We start from the raw sequence: 24,231 nt of genomic DNA, 5'->3' as shown, positions 1-24,231 counted from the left end.
AGATGACTTTTAATAAATAACACGCTTCTATAATATCAATAAAAACGTCTTTAGGGCTTCTGAGTAGCTCAACTCCCTATTGGATGAGGGCTGATTTAAACTGATAACAGCGCCCAGGTTTGTGACGTTGTGATTGGTCAGCATCGTTGTATTAGTAGTATTGTGATATATATATATATATATATATATATATATATATATATATATATATATATATATATATATATATATATATTCAATTCATTTATTGGTATTATTATTATTAGATTTATTTTATATACAGCAGGAGGAGGAGTATTGTTATCGTTGAGGTGATTGACAGCGTGAGATTTATGTGATTAAAACATGCAGTAAAAACAAGCTACCTGCTATTTTTGCATGATCACGTGTGTTTATATATATTTTATATAAATATTTGCTTAATCATTCCTTGTTTCCACGCACGTTTAATGTTTTTCAGAGTCCTCACTGAAGGCGATCTCGTTTCTCCGAGTCGGTACGGAAAAAGCCGAGTCTAGGAAAGTGGTCTATGAGAAGCGTCATGCATTGCGTCGCTGTCGGAACACAGAAGTGACACTGCTTCAGGTTCATAACCCACCCGTATTCAAGCCGATCCCGCCTCCCTGCGCGCCGACGTCCTGCTGCCCGCTCTGCCATTGGGCATTAGGTTCCACTCATTTGCACTCAGCCAATCGGCGAGTGCGGTCCGCCAGCCAATACCAGCGCGGCAAGGCGGGCCTTGTCGGAATACGGGTGTGATTCAAAATAACGCAGTGACACTCCCTCATTCGGTTTCCAGCTGCTGGACGGGCGAAAGGTTTCCCCGGAACTTCAGCCGATTTTACGGCTGTCGTCGTTTTTAAATTGGGGTTCGGTCCAATATGGCGGCAGACGGATGGAAATACTGATGACAGTCCGAAAGATCGCCTCGATTTGTACGATGGTGGGTTTGTTTAGCACTTGCCCTCAGCACCTCTTTCCCCGCGGTGTGTTGCTGAAGTGACGCTGGCTGTCCTGTCCACTGCACTGGGCTAACGGGCGAGCAGCTAGCGCGCAGAGAACCGTGTCATGTAAAGAGCAGCAGAAAGTTTGCAAACCAGCGAGTGCGTGAGTTATTAGCGATGCGGCAGGACAAGCGTATACTTTACCTCCACTGCAGTTTCTTTTATGTATTTTATTAGTCTTTCTGAAGGTTAAATGCACATACAGATATTGCTTAGCAAGCTAGGTAGCACCTAAGCTAAGCTAGCTAAGCTGTTAGCTAGCTTTGCTGTACACAGCCAGGGCGGCTCCATGTCAGATTTTCCGAGTAGCTAACGTTACCTTGACTTTATTGCTTTAAAACATGCAGTTATTCTTGAGAATATAGAAATGCAACATGAGCGAAGGAAAACAGCTTTCCAAAGTGTCCCAGCAGTAACGCCTAGCCGAACTTGTGTGCAGTGCTGGAAAATCCAGGTCCAGAAAGTAGAAATCCGCCCCAGGATTTTGTTTCGACTGCAGGTACGGCTCGGCTGCACCGGGCAGGCCAGGCAGTCGAAACAAAATCCTGGGGCGGATTTTGGACTTTTTTAGACCTGGATTTACTATCATTACTTTTAAGCAAGAAACAAAAGTCCAGTTGGTGCTCTGTTTTATCAGCCAAGTGTCCGGCGCCAGCACGGTCCAGTATACGACTGCTTTGACCGAGAAACGTGGGGCAGAAAGTAGATGTTAGTAAGTGAGTAAATGTCCTAGATGAGGAAGTTCAAGAGGCAGCCAGCAACACCACAAAGCTAGCTAAGCCTACCCGTTGAGAGTATCCGGACTGTCTTGGCACACTTGTGCATTGCTATCTGTTTGTGAATGGCCTGTTACCAGCCCGTGGCGTTTTAACTGCTGTGGGCAGCTCTGTGCCGAGTATGGTAACAGAACCCTGCTTGTTAAGTCGGAGTATTAGCTACATTAACAGGTTCCTTTAACATTGCATACGTCTAGATACCTGACCTCTTACACTCTGTCCAAATGTTTATGGACACCCCCTCAAACGAATGCATGGCATGCCGACAGTGTCGCTCAATGCAATCAAATTCTCATAGCAATGCTCCAACGTCTTGTAGAAAGCCTACCCTGGATAATAGAGACAGTTACTCCAACAAAACTTGGAAGAAACAAAGAATGAGCGGGTGTCCCAATAGTTCTGTCCATAGGTCTGTTTGTGCATGAGCTTATGCTAACAGGTAAGGTCACTGTGACATCTGCAATTAATTAGGCAGAGTGTTTCATGAAGCAGATTGACTTCGAGTTAACCCATTCCTCAGCTTTACCTCCTTCCCGTTTGCAGCCGGCCTAGACAGATGCTACAGTGCAGTGTCAGACAGGACCTTTACCAACTTGCACCTAAACTGCCCTACTCCAAGGTTAAGCTGAGCTTTTGTGCCATGGTCACAATTTCTGGCTTTTAGAGGGATAGCTAGAAATGTATTGATCCTGAAGGAAATTGTATTGTCTTTAAACCTACAGTGATGCTTTAGTTGTACGTGAACTTCAGAGGCACGTGCTGTTGTGGTGGTCCATGTTGTTCCTTTAGTGCTCTGAAAAGTTGTAAATGTATGTTTTGATGTGTTGACATCCTGTTAATGGCAAGCCTTCCATCACCTCCACAAACAGGATGTTCCTGTTAGTCTTTACAGGGCTCTGTATGTTCTTATTCACTCAGGACATTCACAAGATCATGAAAGCCAAAGGTGACTTTTTTTTTTGTTTAACAGGGCGCCAATGCCTCTGCTTTGGAGAAGGAGATTGGACCGGAACAGTTCCCTGTAAATGAACACTACTTTGGGCTGGTTAATGTAAGTTAAAGGCTTTTTTCCTTATTCAGTAGCCAAGCTTTGCTAATTATACTACTGGGGTATACAAATCAAGCAATTGTCTGCTTTACACTGTATGAGTCCATATAAAACCTGACCTTTAACAGGTTTTAGTACACACCTATCAGCTTATCTAGTGTCAGATAAGCATGTTGGAGCCGCCTGTTTAAAATGATGACAGGCTAGAATCAGTCTTTGCTTCCTGAAAGGAAATATCGCTCCACAATGAGGCGTCATGCCCTTACCTGTAGGTCGTAGGTCTTTATCTGCCACTGTAACGTATATCAGCACTTCATCTTCCTCCTGCATCTTCTTCCTTTTCAGTTTGGCAACACCTGCTATTGTAACTCGGTGCTGCAGGCTCTGTACTTCTGTCGGCCCTTCCGGGAAAAAGTATTGGCCTACAAGGTCCAGCCGCGGCGCAAAGAGAGCCTGCTGACTTGTCTGGCAGACCTCTTCAACAGCATCGCCACGCAAAAGAAGAAAGTGGGAGTCATTCCCCCTAAGAAGTTCATTTCACGGCTAAGGAAGGAAAATGGTAAGGCTGCATGGGAAGGCATGTTAAAGACTGTCACCAAACAGTCAGAAAACACAGACTTATTGCCCAGCGTTAGTGCTAAAACTTATCTTAAGACTTTTGAATTCAGTAACTACTATAACTTGCATGGTAATTAAAGTGAAACTATTACTAATCTGTAGATGATGTAATTGTTAAAGTACCCTCTTACAATGTGATCCCTGGCTTGTTAAGTGATATTAGTAACTAGACCATCTGTTCAGTCTCGATACACTTGAATTTGATGTAGTGGTGGGGCAGGGCAAAGTACATTTAATGCTGTTAATGGGCTTAAAGTTGATCTGCTCCATTAGTCTGCATCTCCTCTGTTTCCACTCCCTTCTATTAGAGCTGTTCGACAACTACATGCAGCAAGATGCTCATGAGTTTCTCAACTACCTGCTCAACACGATCGCGGACCTACTCCAGGAAGAAAAGAGCCAGGAACGGCAGCAGAACGGCAAGCTGGTGCAGAATGGAGGAGGAGGAGGAGGAGGAGGAGGAGGAGGAGGAGGAGGAGGAGGCGGCGGCGGCGGCGGCGGCGGCGGTGGCAGTGGGAGCAGCACAGGGGAGGCGGAATCGGATGAAAAGACTCAGCAGACCTGGGTGCATGAGATTTTCCAGGGCACACTGACCAATGAGACTCGCTGCCTCAACTGTGAAGCGGTAAGCTGAAGAGGTGGAACATACTGGAGAAAGGGACTCATGTGTTTCCGATGAGACATGTGGAAAGCGGAACATCCGTGTGGAAGAAATCAGCCAGGAGCTATTCTGATTGCTAAGCTAGTTTCAGCGTTAAGTCCTTAAGGTAGCCAGAAAGGACTGTCTCATTGATTCTGATATTGATATTTGGTAACATTAGATGCGGTCTCATCACGATATATATATATATATATATATATATATATATATATATATATATATATATATAATATCAAAATATCTCTGACAGTGCACCTGGGTTCCTGTTTTCTCCCATAAACATTTCAAGGGCAACAAATATTGATTGGTTAGAAGTCTGTGTGTGCATTTAAGGCACTTCCAAGTTGTAAGTGTCAGTTAACCCACCATTTGTAACTCCCCCTTGCACTAGCAATGCTCGTGACCCTAGGAGGGTAAGAACAAAGCCAGCCTCCACTTCTTTTTGAACTGCTGCCTTGCTGACACGCTGCCCTTGAAAGTGCCAGGTCCCCAGCTCCACCGTACCAGCTAACAGGCAATTGGGTTGGCCACTGCTTAAAGGAGATGAGGGGAGAGCGCATCTACCCTCTCAAAAAACACATGGCTAATTGTGCTGTCTCTGGCTCTGAACGCTGATGACCAGGCACATTAGACCGCAGAGCCACTCAAAGACCCCATTCTGAAGGTTTTTTATGTTATTTTAAAATATATTCTATCCTTTGTCCACCAGGTAAGCAGTAAAGATGAGGACTTCTTGGACCTTTCTGTGGACGTGGAGCAGAACACCTCCATCACACACTGTCTCAGGTAAGCTTGTACTACACTCCAGTGTATGTGCTCACTGCCCCTAGTCACTAGTGTGTTTGTGCTCACTGCCATGGATGGGCTAAATGCGGAGGTCAAATAACATATACTGCTGTGACTGTGAAGGATCTTAATCCTAAATATTGTCTGCCAATCTGCGTCATCTTCAGATCATGGTGATTATTTCTCTAATGGCTATGAAAGGTTGTGCATTTTTATTCTCTCTCCTCTCTCTGCAGGGGATTCAGTAACACAGAGACCTTATGTAGTGAATACAAGTACTACTGTGAGCAGTGTCGGAGTAAACAGGAGGCACAGAAAAGGTAAGCCTGCCATTTTCCATCTTTAAAGTCATACGCAGATGAAATTGGTCACATTGGACATTGGAAATTGGACTTCTTACCTTGTGCTTCCATAGCAACCATTTAAATCTTATTTGGTTTTAATCAAATAAGGTACATTTTCCTTTTAAAACAGTTTTGTGATCTCTTCAGGATGCGGGTGAAGAAATTACCTATGATCCTCGCACTGCACCTCAAGCGCTTTAAGTACATGGACCAGCTGCACCGCTACACAAAGCTGTCCTACCGCGTAGTCTTCCCTTTGGAGCTGAGACTTTTCAACACCTCTGGAGACGCCACCAATCCTGACCGCATGTATGACCTTGTGGCTGTGGTAGTGCATTGTGGAAGGTACGGTTCCAGTCCAAGTGTCCCATTCACCAAGACATTTAACACTGTCACTAAGGCTTACAAATGTAATTTCTGAGCTGAACTTGTTAGTTATCTATTTTTTTTTTTATTGTAAAAAATGGTTACACTTACCTTGCACAACCAGGCTTGCACAAACACAGACTAGCCACTTCATTAAAACCAACTTCTTGTTTCTACACTTTGTTCATTTTATCAGCTTCACTTAACACATCTGAGCATTTTGTAGTTCTATAATTACAGACCGTAGTCCATCAGTTTCTCTGCATACTTTGTTTCATCCTGTTCTTCAGTGGTCGGGACCTCACAGGACCACCACAGAGCAGGCATTGTTTTGGTGGTAGGTCATTCTCAGCAGAGCAGTGACCCTGACACGGGGGTGGTGTGTTAGTGTGTGTTGCGCTGGTACGACTGGATCAGACACAGCAGTGCTGCTGGAGTTTTTAAACACCTGAGTGTCACTGCTGGGCTGAGGGTAGTCCACCAACCAAAACAGTGCTTATGTCTCTGACTTTACTGTATCTACAAGGTGGACTTACTAGGTTGGTGTGTCTAATAGAGTGGACCGTGAGTGCCTGCTGTGTCTGATCCACTCATACCAGCGCAATACACACTAACATGCCAGCACCATGTACTTGCAGTGCTGCAAATGATCCACCTATGTGGTAGGTGAGCTGATGCAATGGACAGTGAGTGAAGAAACCAAGAGGTGGCTTTAATGAAGTGGTCAGTTGGTGAATGTTGCTGGTTAAATTTTATATACATAAATTAAATTAGTTTGTGCTCTCTTTCCTTTCTAGTGGTCCAAATCGTGGTCATTACATCACTATAGTGAAGAGTCATGGCATCTGGCTCCTGTTTGATGATGATATTGTAGAGGTAAGGACAATGCTTAGACTGTCTTGGTTTCATTCTTTCTATATTCTCTAATTGTCCTTTTCTCAGAATGTGGAAGTGGAAGTGTAACATACATGGGGAGAAAATGGACATAATGGTGCATGCACAGCACATTTAGCCAGTGAACTGTGAAAACTTTATTCAGTTGCGGAAATTCAGCCACTGTTGCAGTAGACCTGAAAAAGTAGTATGCTGAATACGCTTCGGCAGTTTTTCCTAGAAAGCAGTTAAAAGTCTACATTTAAACAGTGTAATATTGATGTGGGAAGGAACGATTGATTTCTGCCTCACACTGGTCTTGACTCCTCTCTTATTGACTTAAATGCTCTGCATTTCTCTAAATGCTGTGGAATCCAGGAATTTAGTGAGAGCTTGTACACATTTGCATGTGTTCAAAATGATGTCTAAACATTTGTTCTTGTTTCATTTCTGCTCTTAAAGCACCATTACTTCCCAAAAGTCACTAAACCATGTAAAATACATTCTCAAAACCCTGAGGTTTTCTGGCTAATGACCACCAGACCCTACATTTCCTTTACATTTTGTGGAAGCAGCATGTGTTCAGTGGATTCTTGTGACCAGTACGCATGTTAATTGCTTAGTCTCACATTTTAGCAAACCCTCAGGCCTAACAGCCAAGGCAGAACAAACAACAGATTGAGTCAGGATTTCCTACAGCAAACAATGCTTGATGTATCAGGCTGTTTTGTCTTCGAAAGAATGTCATGAGTAGTCCGCATGTCAAGACTGATACAAAGCCAAATGGTGTAGCACAAGCCCAAACAAAAGCTGTTGTGAATTTTTAGAAAAGAAAAGCCGCACTGTGATTCTGAGGTGCAAAACTATTGTGTTCTGCATGGTGAAGAAGAACTTAAAGTAGACTTTAAAACAGTAAACTTTTTTTATTGTTTGTTTGTTTCAGACAATTTTTTTAATGAAATAGTGAGTTGTGCTAGTTTCTCTTAGGAAATGTGCATTAGGAAAAAGCACATTAGTTTTTTTTTTCCCACTACGGAGCATCTTCCCAGCAGTACATCTGGTCAGAAAAAAAGCGGGAGAGCTGCCTGGGAATGAATTTTCCACAGTGCAAGTGTTTATCCTGTTAGTCTGTTGGGATCCCTGTAGTTTTTTAATTCACTGGGCAAGAGCAAGAATATCCATGAGCCAGACTGCGTAGTTAACCTGCCAGAAAAATTATTACATTAATTCTATCACTCACCTCCTGTCATGCCTACCAATGGTCTTTCTTCCTTGATAGAAATAACTACATCAGGGACATTTTCCTATTATGTGAAATAGTTTCATAATTATGTGAATAAATGACTGTAACATTAATTATATATATATATATATATATATATATATATATATATATATATATATATATATATATACCAGAGACCATCCTTCATTCATGTAATTTCCAGTCTAAATTACAGACACAGATTAGAGTTCAATTGCCTTCCCATTCTTTTCAGAAGACTCACTTTTAGTTTCTCCAAAAAAGTTTTGTAGAGATGTTTCCACACCTCCAAAGTTCAGTCTTAGGAGCATATTTTGTTTTGCATGATCTGTGTCTTCTCATGTTTTAAACTCCAGTTTTGAGAGAATTACTAATTTCCCCTTCCTTATGCAATGCGATTTGCATATAATTTCCTCAGAAATATATCCTGAATATGAATGACTTTTAGTAGTATGTAGTTGTTTTGACTGGAAATTAATGAATTTAACTGTTGCAGAGTTTCTGTGCACTGAGACCATGAAAATGAACCCCAAATCCTGTTCTCTCTTTTCTATGCAGAAAATAGATGCCCAGGCAATAGAGGAGTTCTACGGGCTGACGTCTGACATTTCCAAAAACTCAGAGTCAGGGTATATCCTCTTTTACCAGTCCAGAGACTGAGCCAACAGAAGTTTGAGAATGTGGCTTTGTGAAAGTCAGGGTTAGGGAGAAGGCGGGGCTTGGGCTATGTAGGCATGCTCCGCCCCCCACTTCAGACCCTCTCAAGTGGAGCCCCCAGAGTCATCCAGGTCTGTCAGCGAGGCTTTGCACCGGAGCATCAAGCAGACAGGAGCAGTTGATGTCAGAGCGACCTGGACGCGGCACAACCGTTTCCAACCAGAAGCAACGGCAGTCTGGAGGCTTTTCCATCTCCACACTTCCCTGCTTTTGTGTTGTTGAGTTCCATGCACACATTCTCCATCAGTCACAGCCGAGGGCCACAAAGAACCTCGGATGGCATAACGATGGACACATTTGCAACACAATCACTTTGTAACAGGTTGACCTGCTTGAGAAAGGTGGTGCAGGGAGGTCTGATAGTTAAGGGATTCATTTCGCTGCATGACCCTTTGAATTAAGTCTCGTCTTGGCGGAGTGACTTACTCCGAAAGGTAATGTTCTTGACACAGCATCATGTTTTGTTGGAGACTTCCACACCTGTATACCATCAGCTACATGATCAGCCAGCTATTTATGATTGTCTCACATTACTAGAGTAGGTCCCTTAGTTGTCATATTAAATGTGGCAATTATACAGCACACTTCTGCTCCATCTCAACAAATGGGTTGGCTGGTTTAATTACAGTGATGTGGACATTTCTTTTTGTTTTCATTTTTTTTTTCTGTTAGGGAGGCGTTAAATGATCATTCATAGAAATGTTCTTTTGGAAGGAAGCCTGTAGGCTGGCAGTGGGTGAAGTGACATCTGCTTGGTGCAGCAGAGAGGATTTGGGGTAGTGGTGCGGTGCCTGTATGGAGGTTTTAGTTGCAAACGAGGTTGGTTTGGCTTTTGGGATTGCGGAGGAATATTAAATGAATGTAAAACGTTCAGATGTTTCCAATGGCGCATCGCGTAAGTGCAATGCTTTGATTGTGTCATGGGGTGCACACTTCAGGGTGCACATACTATGCTCTGTAGATGGTAATAATGCATATATAGATATAGCAGTGTTTGCTGTAATTCATAGACTGCAGTTTTGCAACATAAGCACAGAGTTACTGAATACAGTGGCGTTTCTAGCCCTGTTTTGGCTGATTTCAGTTTAGTGAAGACTAGTGAAGACTTGTTTTACAGCGAGAGATCCAGACTCCATTTATGGTTTTGAATGAGTAGCTACTGTACTGTACTCCACTCAAAGCCTCCAAGAACTCCCAAGTTCTCTCCTAGTCTTTATGTTCTGTAACTGTTTAGCTGGGTGTGGGTGGAAAATTGGAAGTGAAGTGAAGCACAGCATTGCAGCCCGTTTGTTTTAGTGTGACCAGGAAACTGTCCACAAGTATCAAATCTCACTTGTTCAGCTCAGTTGCACAACCGTGGATGGGCTTGCTTAATGGGTCACTGAAACAGCTCAACAATGCCCTTTAACTGGCTGTGTGTGAATTTCACAAAATCATTGTAGCACAAATAACAGCTTAATAATGTGAGGATATGAACTATAGTTTATAAAATGATCACAGCCATTCATGCTCACCTTCAGTTTCCGTTACTATAGGCTGCGATCACTGTAGTGTAGATACATTTAGAAAATGTGACACATGTTGTCAATCCCTCCCCTTCTTTTCTTGAAGCTCGCCCGAGTCAGTGATCCATTAACTGCAGAATTGCTGTGATGAACATGCCCAGCCTCTGGTAGTGTGAGGGCATCTGAGGTGAGTGCAGTCTCACTCTTACTGCCTCACAGCTGCTAATAAAACTCCACAGGAACCTAAATAGCCACCAAAATTTTAGCTCTTGACAACTTAACAAAGACATAAAAGCCCCAGCAACCGTAATGATGTCATAATTGTACGTAATGTTTCCGTTTAACTTTCAAGTTACCAGTCCTTGGCAACTGCATCCAAACCTCTCGTCTCTGCATTACAATGAGCTCATCCCGTGTTTCCACGGTTAGAATGAGTCCTTATGTAAATGGCACGTCTGTTTCATTTACCTCCTTTCTTTTGCGATACACATCTGTGAGGCTTCTACAGCTGTGCTGCTTTAAATTCCACATCATCTGCAAAACATGCATTTGGTAACAAGTTATGCATGTGATTACAGCTGTTATAAAGCTTGTATAAATGTTATAAACGGGTAGCAACAGCAACAAGAATAATGACTCTGTGTTAAGACGAGCTTTTGAGGAGCTGGTTTTGATGCATAGCATGTTAGGGAATGTGCCGTTACAAGCTGACATAATACTTATACTTCTTTTATAACAGTCTGAAATGAAACTGATAGCCTCGACATGCGTTAAAACTGCTAGTGTGCATTAACTGGATATTTTATATCTTCGATTTGATCTATTCAAATCGATATATGCGATTATTTTGTTGTACTTCATAATTTATGTAAAATAACTTATTTTTTTCTTAGATGTTCACAGTTTTATATATTTTGCTAATTAGTCATTGATTCGGGCATGCCACTGGTATTGTGGGATAACCCGTGGCTGCAGAAATGTATGATTGGTAACGGGCTAAATGGGGTTTGGTTTTCGCTTGGTATAATAAAAGCTGTACACACTGAGTCAAGTAGGCTACGAGAATGGCAGTCAGCATCTTCAGATATGCAGTAGGCTACATGACAAGGGTCATTTGTATTCACAGACAACTGACATTTATGCACTGATCATAATACTTTGAACTAGATTCGGCATTAGCAAGCTAGATTGCTACTGCGAATATTAAGTGCAATGCTGCCTAATGCTAAGATTCATGCTAACATTCATTATACCATAGTGTGTAAAGTTATGTGAGTTTTGTGATCTCCCACCCCACCTTAACCACTGCCTTTTACATACAGTGGCAACATTTGATTCAATATTGGTTTTAAAAAAAGTGCACTTTTGACAAACAATGTACAGATTGTAAAAGAGAGGGTTTGAGGGATAAAGTGTATGGAATGAATGGAAGATGAGACTGGTCCAACCTGTCTGCAAATAATGAAAATAAGTACAAATAAATGACAGCTGCTTTGAGGTGTGTGTGTGTGTGTGTGTGTGATGTTCCCTAAAAGGTCCATGAGCGATCTTAATCAGTGGGTAGATCGCTCTGTAGTGCATCAGTGTTAGTCCAGTCCTTTTCCAAAAGTCTTAAAATCCAAAAGTAATCATCTGCTTTCTTAAACAATTATTAAACAATTGATTATTAAAATGAGCTCCGGAGGTTTACAATAGTTACTTTTACCACAGTGAATCAGAGTATACTTTCTGTTGCATATTCATGAGCTGAAATCAACTCCCCATCCCATTTCAGCAGGGTACATTAGCTGGTCTTTGATGGTAAAAGTGGTTGAAAAGCTGGCAATCCAGGTGAAAACAGTGCAAGGTGATTGACCAGCTTATACACTATGCAGGTCAAGAGCTGTTTTCATTTGAGTAGATGGACTAGCTGATCTAGCTGATCATCAAGCTAGTAATAGTAGTGTTGGCAGACTGGTGATGGAGGTCTGTTAGGTTGGTCATGCTGGTAGGGTTTTTTACAGCAGGGTTTTTACAAATGCTTTTAGAAAATGCAAGAAGATGGTTCTGATCACTCTGCTCAGTTCTAAGTAAGATTTAACAAAGTGCTTTTGGGTTGGGCTAAAATGGATTCTGTGGATGATGCCCTTTGCCTCAACATCTCCACATAATGTACCAATAAACAACAAGGCATGAGATCATTTCTGTAAGTTCCAATAAATTCCCCTGTGGGTATGAATTCAATAAGGTCTATACCTAGTTTGCTGTGTCTGTATTTACCCCAGACTGGTTTATGTACACCTGGGTTAGTAGTAAGGGCCTGTGCTGGATCCACAACTAGACTAACACTAAAGCTTAAGATGGTAGAATAAGAGGTAGAATCCACTTACTGGTTATTTCGTGATGTTTTTTGATGTAGAAAAACTTTGAGGTGAAAACGATAAATGGTTCTCTAACAGAGAATCAGTAATACAATAAAAACAGTCTTAAATAGTAATAAATAAATAAACATGTGACAGAAAATGAAAAACAAAAACTTAATTTTAAGATTTTTTTGGAAGGTTACTGGAAAAAAAAGGCAACTGTGTAACTGTGCTGAGTTTTTAGTACAAAATACACACCAGCAGCTGTTTTGTAGGAATGATGTTTATTCAGAGACAGTGGTGTTGTGTGGATGTGCACAGAGTTTTGATTATTAGCAATTTTCAGTTTCAGGCGGTTTTTGTGGCCGTGACAGTTTACCTGTAAGTGGGTTACGCTCAAGTCATGTAAAGCATATTCCTAATCCTCCTCCACTCTCAACTTCTGGACATTAGCCTTTTAAATGCTGACAGCTGACAGTGTGGCTTCATTGAAGGAGTGCTAGATTAGCTTGGATCAATCTCTTTTTTAGTGAAGATGATGGTCTAGTGGTGCAGTGTAGGTAAATATCGCTCCCTTGTGGTTCATCGCGGTATCACAGCGTCTTCAGCGTTCAGCTTTGAGCCAGAGCTGTCCACTCATCCACAGTCCACTCATCCACAGAAGTGCTGTCCCAAGGTCTAAAAAAATGAGGCCTGTAAAAAAATGTCTCTGTGGGTTCTAAAAAAAAATTAATTAATGAAAATAAAATAAAGTTCACTTTATTTCACCTTCCTCCCCACTCAACTTTTCTCATACTGAGAGGGGTCAATGAAGAAGTTTTGGAGAGATGGACTTCTTCTGATCATGGTCATCTGTAAGAAATAAATAGTCATAGCAGAGTTTAGGTGCAGGAGCCTCCTTTCTCAGATATGATTCTAATTAGTACTATTTGCTAGATCAAATATTAAGATACTTTTATTGGAATGTCTTCATACTGGTACACACACACACACACACACACACACACACACACACACACATTTTCTAAAGGTAAGCGATGGAAAATACTGCCCAGGCAGTTCTTATTTTTACTTTCTGGACCTGAATTTTTCCATCTCTACCAAAGGATATAAAATATTAAAGACCAAGCTTCAATCAGCTGCTTTGGCCAACAGACAAGTCTTGTTGAAATGTTGATGAAGCTGAATGTAGAGATACAGATGTCTGAAGCAAGTCTGGGTTGGACTCAGTTCCATTTCAGCTCCTCCAATTAGGACGATGAGCTAAAATCCAACTTACATTCCACATTTGCTCCCATATTATTATGCATGTTTAACATAGAAATTATTTTCTTCACATGGTTCATTTTATGAATTGGCTGGCTTTGAAAAAGTCTGTGATACAAATGCTATACTATATGTCCAAATATTTGTGGAAACCCCTTAATTAATAAGTAATTAAGTAATTATTTCAGCTACTTTAATTAAGTTGCAGCCATTGCTGACGCAGATGTGCAAATGCACACATACACAGCTTGTCTAGTCCCAGTAGGGAAGTGTTGCCAATAGAATAAGACTCTCTGGAGCAGATCAACATGAACCCGTAGGCACCATGCCAGGTGTGTGGGTAGAGGGGTATAAAGCTCTGCAGCATTAAGGGAATGTCTTCTCTGGAGTGATGGTGCTCCATTACACACTTTTGGGATGAGTTGAGGTGGTGATCATCTAATATCCTGACCTCACTCGCTGATTGCAGTGAAATCCTCATACTGAAAAATCTAGTAGACATCCTGCCCTGGACAGTAGGGAAAGTTACTTTAACAAAAGCAGGATAAACTCCTTTTAATATCCTTGATTTCAGAAGAAACAATGAATGAGCAGGTGTCCCAATACTTTTGTCCATATAGTGTATCTTTTATGTCCCTAAAAGAAATGGATGAATAAAATGCCACTGTCATATCATGACCATGACCATCAAGTGACAATTTTTTCTAAGGTGTGTTCTAGTAAGCAGCAAACACATTATTGTACAAAACGTCAGGGAGGTTAACATGTTTTTGGACCTGTTTTGTATTTTCCCCACACTCCAGAAAAAAGTGCCACAAAGAGCTCATTTCTGCAAACCCTCTCATTTGCAGAACAAACCCTTACATTATTTAAAGGTTTCACTGATAGTACCATTAATTTGGCCCGAACCTGGGCCACATCTGGCAAGTGTTTTTTGGGACCATATCTTTTTTGATCTCATTGATACAATATCTGTATACAATTCATATGTATACAGACATAAACCAGTGTCATTTAGCATAATAACTGAAACTGAAAAACGTTTTTGATGAAAAAAACAATTATGATGATGATAATATGATAATAATTATTGCAATGACTATACAGTATTTAATAATGTAACTGTCTATTACAGATGTGAGAGGGAAGCATCTCATTCACCTTTAAACCAATACTGTCAGACCTGACCCACCACTCATCCACAATGTTACCAACTAGATCTTGTTTACAATTTCTAGCAACTGCACCTGGCCCACCACCGGGCCATTATTCCAAGTAGTAAGTGGGTCATTAGCAAATGCCAGATGTGGCCCAATTTGGGCCATGTCAACATTGCTATCAGGATCTTCACACTCCCAAATGTCTGTTACTTTGAAATCCACTCATATGGTCTTTTTGGCACTTTTGTGAGAGTGTAGAGTAGGGAGGACACATGCAAAGCACACAGACTGCAGGGTCTCTGGGATAAGGGTCACAGACATGTAGTGTATTGTGTAAAAGCTCTAAAATGACTCAGTTCTTCTTGGAGAAACCAGCTCTGAGGGATTATTTCAATATAAACCTGTTTTATTTCTTTAGTTTTGTGAAACAGAAGGCATGTTTGAAGCCATGTAGATAAAAGCTGCTCTCTGTGTGAGGAAGGTAACTGGTTATGGCATATTTACACTCTTCATTTCTTCATATCTCTATAGTGACAGAGAAGGTTTCTTATGACCCATAAAATATGTATCGAATTCCTAACTTTGAGCAAGCTGCTTGACCTGAATATTCATTCTGGTCAAAAAACGGCCCCAGATGAACACTTTTCAACACTGATTATGATGGACGTGTATCACCTCCACAGTTCGTTTAGATTCACCACATCTCCAGTGGACAACACAGTAATGTCTTAGCTGGTGTAGCTACATATGAGCATGCACTGCATGGCACAACTTTGAAACCGGAGGGTTAGCTAGAATTACAGGAAAGTGTATGATATCCACAACACAGTGTTATGTGGTGCAGTGGGTGTGTGTATGTGTATGTGTATTAGAGGGAGAGTATTTCAGTCTCTATGAAGCAGGTGAGTAATACTACAGTCCACACTTGCTATGCACACTACACAAGCCCATCTAGAGGTCATACTATGGTCTCAGAGCCCGACACCTTGCCAGTGAAAAAGTCCCAGAAGTTGCTCGGCTGCTTGCTGTCTTCTGAGGTGGTGGAGGAGGCGTTGGAGCCCTGACGCACCCACACACTCCGCTCTTTAGGGCTCTGGGGCTGTGAGCCGCCGTCCTGCTGCCCTTGAACATAAAGGGGACCCTCTCCCTGGCATGCCTGCCTTGTGCTGCCACCTCTCCGCTCCAGCAGATCTCGCTCATCGGCGTGAAGGATGCTGGAAGGCTGGGTGAGGCTCAACAAATTGTGATGGGAGTGGAAGTGCCGCATCTGGGCTATGGACTTGGTAGGAGGTTCTGAAGAGCCTAAACACACACACATGCACAGAGCACCATAAATATGTCAAACAAGAAAACCAGCTCAATGACAGTATAATTTTATAAGTTTAAATTTTTTGAGAGTATCAAAGAGTATCATCATTAAGTTTAAGTGATTTATTCAGTCCCATTGCTACAGGTGTATACAATCAAACATCAAGCCAGGCAGTCTGCCTTTTCAGACATTAGTGAAAGAATGGGTCGTTCCAAAGAGCTCAGTTCAGTGCGGTGCTCTAGTTCCAGAGCCGTACTTTAATAGGATGCCGCCACAAGTCAGTTGGTAATTTTTTTTTTTCTCCTAGATATTCCGCCATTAACTGTGAATGGTATTATTGAAAAGTGGAAGCATTAAGAAACCACAATAAATCAGCACAGGAGACAGGCCGTGTATGTTTACAAAGCGGGTCGCTGAGTGCTGATAAGTCACTGATGCTCTGCTGACTCAATAACTGCTCCAAACCTGCTGTTAGAGCTGCAAATGAATGCCCATGGATTTAGAATGCTATGTCCTAAAAGCTCCTGTAGGTGAAATGTGTAGGTGTCCCAATACTTTTGTCCATATAGGATATATTCAATTTCAAAATGTGTCTTCCGGTCCATTTCCTAAACCTAAACGTCTGACTGTTTTTAGGGCAGCCAATGCCAGAAGGAATTTCTCTATGGTAGTCTTAAAGAATTTGTAGCAAAAACAGCCTGTTCGAGTCTAAGCAAACTAATTGCTGTCTTTGTTTGGCTTATATAAAATATACAAGAAAAATGCAGAATGCAGCCATATGTATGAAAATACATTAACAAGCTCCAGTAAAGTAATGAGTATTTCTATATGTTTGGATGTTTCTCATGAGATTTACAAAAACTATGTACACTTGCTTTTTGGAATGTTGGTGAAGTCAGCATGAATTTGATACATTGTACACTCTCAAATTTCCCCATAAAAGGTTAGAAAATGCTCCACATCTAAATACGCATTAATAGTCACTTGACTTCTTCTGCCAAAACCTGCTGTAATCAGACTCAGGTCTGATTAGATTACACTCTGAGTAGTCCGGTGGTGCCAAATCAGCTATTGCTCATGACTATGCACTGTTGTTAAACATCTTTACATAAAGATCTTTAGATATTATACATTATACATCACTTTTAATTGGATTAAATCATGAAGTGAGTAGTGGAGAAAATCACGTTTCTCTTTCATTCTCGAGTACCTTTCCTTTCTAACTGTGGTATACCATTCTCCCTCAAAATGGACGGAAGTATATCAGGACACTTTGTTTTTTCATAGTTTCTTCCAAAATCAAGGGTATTAAAAAGGGATAGTGAGGTCAGGATGCTGGATGACCACCATCCCACCTCATCCCCAACTCATGCAAAAAGTATTGGATGGAGTAGCATCATTCCAAATAGGGTCTTTCTAACCTGCTTTATGGATGGCTTTGACATCACCAGGAATCAAACTCTTGATGTCCCAGCGATTTTACATAGATGATAAAGATTTGCATGCATACACACCCTTCAAACATTTGCCCCAGAAATAATAGCAGGACTCACGCTTTCTGTTGGTGTTGAGGCGTAGCACATTAATGAAGACCTCGCTGGTCAGACTGCCTCTACTGGTCAAGTCCCCAAACAGAGGGGAGATGGGCTCTACCGGGGAGAGGTCATCACTGGACTGACCCACCGAGTCCAGAGATGTTTGAGTGTCCCTGCGGGCCACTGCATCCGGCTCCACTGTAACACTGCTGCCACTATTAAAGGCCAGAAAAGGGGGAGAGGGAATATTCAGACTACAATTTAAAAATCTGTCCATTGTCCAGAGAAAATATGACTACAAATCCTTTTAACATTTGGAAAGTCTCAGTGCAGCATGGAAGAGCTTTATTCGCTGTGCTCTTATAACTGACCTGAGCTTCCTGCGCAGTAGGTAGTCGATGACATCTGGGTCAGTCTGAATTAGACTCATGAGCACCTCTTGCTGAAGTTCTGCAGATACCTGAAGACAGCAAACACATGAAGATATATAGCATGAGAGAGCTGTTCAAGGTCCATATGTTAGCATTTGCCATTGCCATGATGTGCTTTACTTATCATGTTTACTTGGATGCAGTTGTTATGTATTTCTTTCCTGTCATCTTACCGTGAAGAGGCGCTTGTAATGCTGGATGAGTAGCAGTGTGACAGAGATGATGGCGGCGCTGTCCTCTATGCCCATAGCCTGTGGGCTCAGGTCCTTATCTGTCCCTCGTTCCTTCTGCAGAAGGTTTGGCCCAAAGATCACTGCCAGGTTCGCTGCCGTCATCTTATTACCTGGTATCTGAGCAGGACAAAAAAGAGAGGTATTGCACAACTAGCTATTTATCACACTATATTGGCAGGCAGACAAAATTCACCATTAGCTACAGATTTTAAAAACTACTAGCCAAATACTCTCCAATACTTAGTGCAGTGTTTTTTTTTTTAAGTTGCTCAGTGTTCTTTAAGCACAGACAATATGACAATAAAGATATACTCATAAAAGCATATTGTGTATCACGATAACAAATTTGATCACTATACAGTAAAATATCATCATTTTGCCCACTCCCAGATCAAAGCAGAAACCATTTTTTCACCATATGTAAATAGGACACTGAGGTATGCAATAAGAAGAGTTACTACACAACTACCTATACAATACAGTTCATTGTCTGTTACCTCCTGCTGGTCAGGGCCGGTAGAGTCTTGAGCATGCTCCTGGACTGTGTGGAGTAAACACAGCAGCCTCAGCAGAGAGTCACAGTTACACGGAGGCAACAGATATAAGAGCTGCTGCAGATACGTCAACTGATCAGCTCCCCGCAAATCTGTAATACACACACAAACACACACAAAGACCGATTTATACTTAAATACTTATACTTATAAGCAGAGATGATTATTTTCAATAAAATAAAACCCATATGTAGCAGATAAATGTAATATATCAATTCAACTTTACAAGCTTTACAGAGATCCAGGTTCAAGCCTCTGAGCAATTGCTGTCACACAAAAAACTTTGCAGGAGAAGGAAAACAACTTATAATGGAACTCAAAGTAAAAAGATTTTGGAGCATTTCAATTGTTTCCTTCATCATGAAATCAACAATATAAAGAACAACTGTCAGATTCACATTATATTAAAATTGGAAAAACAACAACATAGATATACAAGGTTTTTGCAGGACAGCAAACATATGTATGCACCACATGTATACAGTATAATATATGTATTTTACTTCAAATACAAGATCAAACTATACCTTTGTACAGAATAAAATCTACAGAATCAAAAATATGTGCCTCTTGACCGAAGTATCATTGAGCATGTGTACATACTGTTAGCGTGCAGAAAAGCAGAGTACAGTTCTCTGGGCAGCAGAGGGTCAGGCATGTCCCTCAGGAACTCCTTCAACAGCGCAGCCACATCATGAACACTGTGTTCCTCGTCCAGAAAAACATCTGTCCCACTGTCAAAGTCCTCACGCAGCTGAGATGCACAGAGGCAAAACATGTATTTACACAAATAAACACATGCACATGTTCATATATCAACAATATTGCATCACAAGTGCAAGCAGACACTGATATATCGATATTATGAACTTCTGCACAAACATTCCTGGACACACACCACCCCGTACATGCAGTCAAACAGTACTTAGTTTCCCACAGGTGAAGTGCTTTTTACTGACAGCAAAGACACTGTATGTCCAAAAGTCTATAGACACCCCTTCTTATTTAGAATTAGCTACCTTAAGGGGTACCCACTGCTCACACAGCTTGTATAATCTCAATTGCAAAGCACTGCTAATAGATCAGGATGCTCTGGGGCAGCTACTCATGGGTCTAAGGTGCCCAATGCCAAGCCCAACCCCCAATGTTTAGCTGTGGAGCAGTGTTCTCTGGAGTGACAGAGCTCAGTACAACATGACTTGGAGTGGTGTTTGTGATCCAGGAGTAATCATCCAACATCAGCACATGACCTCACTAATGGTTGCATGGCAATTAAATCTTCACAGCAAGGTTTCAACATCTGCTGTAAAACCTTAAGCACGACATCTATATTTAAGGCAAATGGAGTATAGAGGATGTCAGCGACACTGAAATGTGATTTGTTGCAATTTAGCCTGAGCTGACACTAGAGAGCAGTGTGAGATCACACTCACTTGGCGCACTCTCTTTTTGGAGCTGCCCACTCTGAAAATCCCCACCGTCTGCAGCCCTGCGGAATAAAGGGAAAGAGGAAGAAACAGTGTTTCAGAATCTGCTGATGCTCGCCTCAGGTTTCATTGTGCCCTAATTTAGACCTGTTTATGCAGGTCTAAATTCAATTGGACCTAAAGTCAATTGGATATGGGCTGTTGGTAAAGCTAATATAGGTGTCTTAGGAAACAGCTGTCAACTAATACAATATTATGCTGTTTCTTATGTCTGCACTGTAATCCTACAAGCTGTTACAACCCAAATAAATGGGTTGAAAAAGTATGTTGTACATAAAACAGTATATATCTTACATATATCTCATCGATTGTGTGTTAGGTGGATATTTGTGATCATTTTCCAGAGCTTTGAGTTGAATCAGCTTTATAATAAATATATATATATATATATAACAAACTGCACCGATGTTGGATTTACTTCTTTTGGTTTAAAAATGTTTAATAAATTAAGTCTTATGAGAGTATTATGGTCTCCTTATTGACGTTAGTTTAGTAGTGTATAAGCTTAGAGGTATCTTTATCTTTTTAGCCTATTTAAACTAGCTGAGGTTATTCTTGGGTAAATAGCAAAGCACTCTGGATAAGAGCATCTGCATAATGCATAAATGTTAAAGTAAATATATTAAGACTTCATGAGTTATTCTAACCCAATGTGTTTTAGATATTTTAACAACCATGTTTGGTATTTCAATACATTCTACCGTTTTAAAATTTGTTCAACAAAGCTTAACTAAAACCATTAGTAAACTTGTTGCCTTAAACAAATTAGGTTCAGTATACAGATCTGGCCTATAACCCATGCAATTGGAGGTCAACAATTACTCAAACTTCCAAATTTATCAGATCTACAACCTATAAACAGGCTTAGTGAAGACTGTGATGTATTTTGAAAGCTTCTCCTTTTCTGTGTGTGTTTGCAGCAGGACTGACCGAAGGTGAGGATGTGCTGACAGCAGCGCTCCATGACCCGGGGCACCTGTCTATAGATGGGGTTTAGGCTGAGTTTGGCCTGTGTGCGGCCAGCCGACGTCTTCTTGATGTCCAGCTCATTAGGGTGGGAGAGCTGCAGAGCCTCCAGCAACCTGGACTGACTCTCTACCAAGTCTGAGATACAGTCCACTGACATGCCGCCCTGTAGACAATAATAAAGATAGACAGAGAGAGAGAGAGAATGAGAATTAATGGCCTGAAATGAGATGTTTCTTTGACTTTTCATCCACATAACGCACATCAGAAACAAGAAGAGCATGATAGAGAGAAAGAGAGATCATGATATAATGAGTCCCTAACTGCAAAGATTTGAAAACCTTTTAAGGGGGTTCTGCTGCATTAAAGTGCACCCTTTGCTGAAACTGATGTTTGAAAGCACACACAACTCTACAGCAAGTCACTGCTAATGGAAGGGGATGCTCTGAAGGAGCCGCACATAAAACAAAGATCCCTATGCTCAATACCAAGCGCCATCTTCAGGCTGTTCTGGAGTGATGGATTTTGTAATCCCAAACCAAACATTTAACATCAGTGCCTCACCTCACTAAGGCTGAATAAATGCAATCAAATCCTCACAGCAATTAGAAGCAATCAAACTAGTGAAACTAGACAATCCTCCCTAAATAGTAGAGGATTTGTTCTGCAGAAACACTAGGTGAGCATGTGTCCATAAACTTCTGGCCATGTATGTATATGTAAATTAGCCTAAGACGATTTATCAAGAATTAAGTTACTGTTTTTTTTTTGCAGTGTATTTCTGATCCTTCGTTCGAATGTTCAAAAAAAGCATCAACAAAGCTAGCAAGTGTCCGCTTGCGGCCCAGTGAGAGTTGTGGGAACGCCTTGTAGTTGTAGTAACTATGAAACACAGTTTTCACCCTGTAAGTGGCTGGCTGAGTGAAAAGGCAATGGAAAATACATTAGCATGCAATTACTGCAAATCCTTTTATAGTCACACGCAAGCTCACACGCCAGAATGTAAACACGTTTTTCATTAGAGCTCTTCAGCTGTCATATCAGCCATCCAGTGAGTCATCCAGTGAGTCCACAGCCTGTCCTTTCTCTCCCCTCCTGTTAACAGGGCAGGGTTTGGGCAGTGTGTGATTTGGCTGGTCGGATGTATCTGGATAGTTCCTCACTGGGCAGCAGCCACCCAGGGAGAGATAGTTTCTAGTCATGCTGAGCAGGGGCGCAGCACAGTAACCTGAGCTGTTTGATTCACACTGGGCCAACCACAGCCACCCTCAAGCCTGGGCAATGTTCTTTCCAATCTCTTTATCACACTAATTTTTTTTGTTTTCTACAGGGAAATGCAATGCAAGGTTAGTTGCTAAAGCATAATTTAATGGTATATGGATAAATCATTCAACCCCACTGCAAATGAGGTTTTTTAGAAAAATGCAACAATTTCAGTTCTTTGCAGTAAACCAATGAAGCAAGAGCAATTTAAATAGCTTAACACAACACATCATTATCCCCACAACGCACATTCAGTCCTGAGTGCTATGTCGGCGCTGCACTGTCCTGTCTGTTTGCTGTATTTATGGTATTTATTGTATTGTTCTGATTCCATGTCCGCACGTTTATGCATCTGTACTGTAGTGCTTCTGTTCCTTGCTGAACCACAGTCACTTGTGCTCAGATGGTATGACAATAAAAGCTTCTAGACGTAACTTGACTTGAACTAATATAAGAAGTGCTTTCTTCAAATTCCACACAAAAAGCCATTTTTAATGTCTACTGCAGTCTCAGAATGATTCAATCCCCTCATGACAAGCGTCTTTAGTGATAAGTACAGCACCCTTTTGCCATTATGACCTACTGCAAATGTAATGCATAGCCAGACACCAGCTTCTGGCAGCATTCCTGATGAATCTTAGCCCATTCCTTATGGGCAGTGGCCTCCAGTTAACTAATATTCTTGGGTTCTTGGGATTGTCCATGGTTTTCAAATCAGGCGACTGTGACAATCTTCCAGGACTTCTTCTGATACCAAGCCTTGGTGGACTTTCAGGTAAGCTTGGGATAATAGCCCTGTTGGGCGGTCCAATGATGCCCAAGCTTCAGCTTTCTCACAGAAGGCATGATGTTTTCTCCTAGGATTTTGTGATACTTAACTGAATCCATCTTGCCCTGCACACACTGCAGGTTTCCATTGCCAGAAGAAGCAAATCAGCCCTAGAGCATTACCGAGCCACCGCTATGCTTCACTGTAGGCAGGGCATTCTTTTCAGAGTATGCTTCCTCCTCTAGACATACTGCTGATCCATAGGCCTGAAAAGTTCCAAAAGATTCATCGCTCCACAGCATGGTGGGATTTGAAGGAATGCGGTTGCAGCACATAAACCTAAGAATATTAGTGAACTGGAGGCCACTGCCCATGAGGAATGGGCTAAGATTCCTCTGGAATGCTGCCAGAAGGTGCTGTTTAGTTCACATTTGTTGCAGGCAGACACTTGTCATGAATTCTGAGACTGTAGTAGTCATTATAAGTGGCACTTTGTGTTGAATTTGGTTCTATTTGTTCTATTGTGTTGAGCTATTTAAATTGGTCTTGTTTAATTGGTTTATGTGAAACCGCTGAAAGTTTGTACAATTTCCTAATAAGCCTAATTTGCAACGGAATTAAATCATTTAGATTGCAACTTTATCTCTTTACCTTTACTAACTGCAAGGTATTTAATAGGATTTTTAACATTTTACATTCTATAGCCTAACATTTTTAAATTGGTCTATGTTATTAATGAAAAAAACATCTAAACTCCCTTTGGCATCAACTTAGCAACAAAACAGTGAGCAAAGTGTAATGTAGTATCAGTGTTTGGTTTTGCACTTTTCCCTATTTGGCCGTTATATCCTTTATATGTGTGGTTGGTTGAAACAGGTCAAGAATCCTCATCTGAGCTTAAGGAAGAATGCTGGAATGCCTAGTTTACGTGGAGCTTTTCCTCACCAGCAGGCC

The 24,231-nt window shown here is 41.3% G+C and overlaps 2 protein-coding genes across 3 annotated transcripts in view; one reads left to right on the top strand and one right to left on the bottom strand.

Moving 5' to 3' along the window:
- The first annotated feature begins 794 nt into the window (after positions 1–794).
- usp12b (ubiquitin specific peptidase 12b) lies at positions 795–14,248 on the top strand. The gene is made up of 9 exons (XM_072687557.1): positions 795–943; positions 2,751–2,831; positions 3,174–3,387; positions 3,755–4,071; positions 4,817–4,893; positions 5,130–5,213; positions 5,385–5,582; positions 6,401–6,479; positions 8,299–14,248. The coding sequence occupies exons 1-9, from the start codon at positions 896–898 to the stop codon at positions 8,398–8,400; spliced, it is 1,200 nt and encodes a 399-aa protein (XP_072543658.1). The 5' UTR covers positions 795–895; the 3' UTR covers positions 8,401–14,248.
- Positions 12,591–24,231, bottom strand: part of arhgap36 (Rho GTPase activating protein 36) — a 37,384-nt gene continuing 25,743 nt past the window's right edge. Inside the window, exons 5-13 of one of the 2 annotated variants that reach the window (XM_072687556.1) lie at positions 21,210–21,411; positions 20,226–20,281; positions 19,396–19,546; positions 18,736–18,884; positions 18,179–18,355; positions 17,946–18,034; positions 17,593–17,789; positions 15,716–16,032; positions 12,591–13,156 (exon numbers count right to left, since the gene is read on the bottom strand). In XM_072687556.1, the coding sequence (XP_072543657.1) occupies positions 13,085–13,156; positions 15,716–16,032; positions 17,593–17,789; positions 17,946–18,034; positions 18,179–18,355; positions 18,736–18,884; positions 19,396–19,546; positions 20,226–20,281; positions 21,210–21,411 (1,410 nt within the window). In that variant the 3' untranslated portion in view covers positions 12,591–13,084. Of the gene's footprint in view, positions 13,157–15,115; positions 16,033–17,592; positions 17,790–17,945; positions 18,035–18,178; positions 18,356–18,735; positions 18,885–19,395; positions 19,547–20,225; positions 20,282–21,209; positions 21,412–24,231 lie in introns of those variants that run through there. The other variant, XM_072687555.1, reaches the window with a different exon arrangement.

Source organism: Salminus brasiliensis, chromosome 9 (assembly GCF_030463535.1).
Source record: "Salminus brasiliensis chromosome 9, fSalBra1.hap2, whole genome shotgun sequence".
Classification (NCBI taxonomy): Eukaryota; Metazoa; Chordata; class Actinopteri; order Characiformes; family Bryconidae; genus Salminus; species Salminus brasiliensis.
The sequence above is the reverse complement of the archived record's forward strand: the minus strand, read 5'-3'. Positions and strand labels throughout refer to the sequence as shown.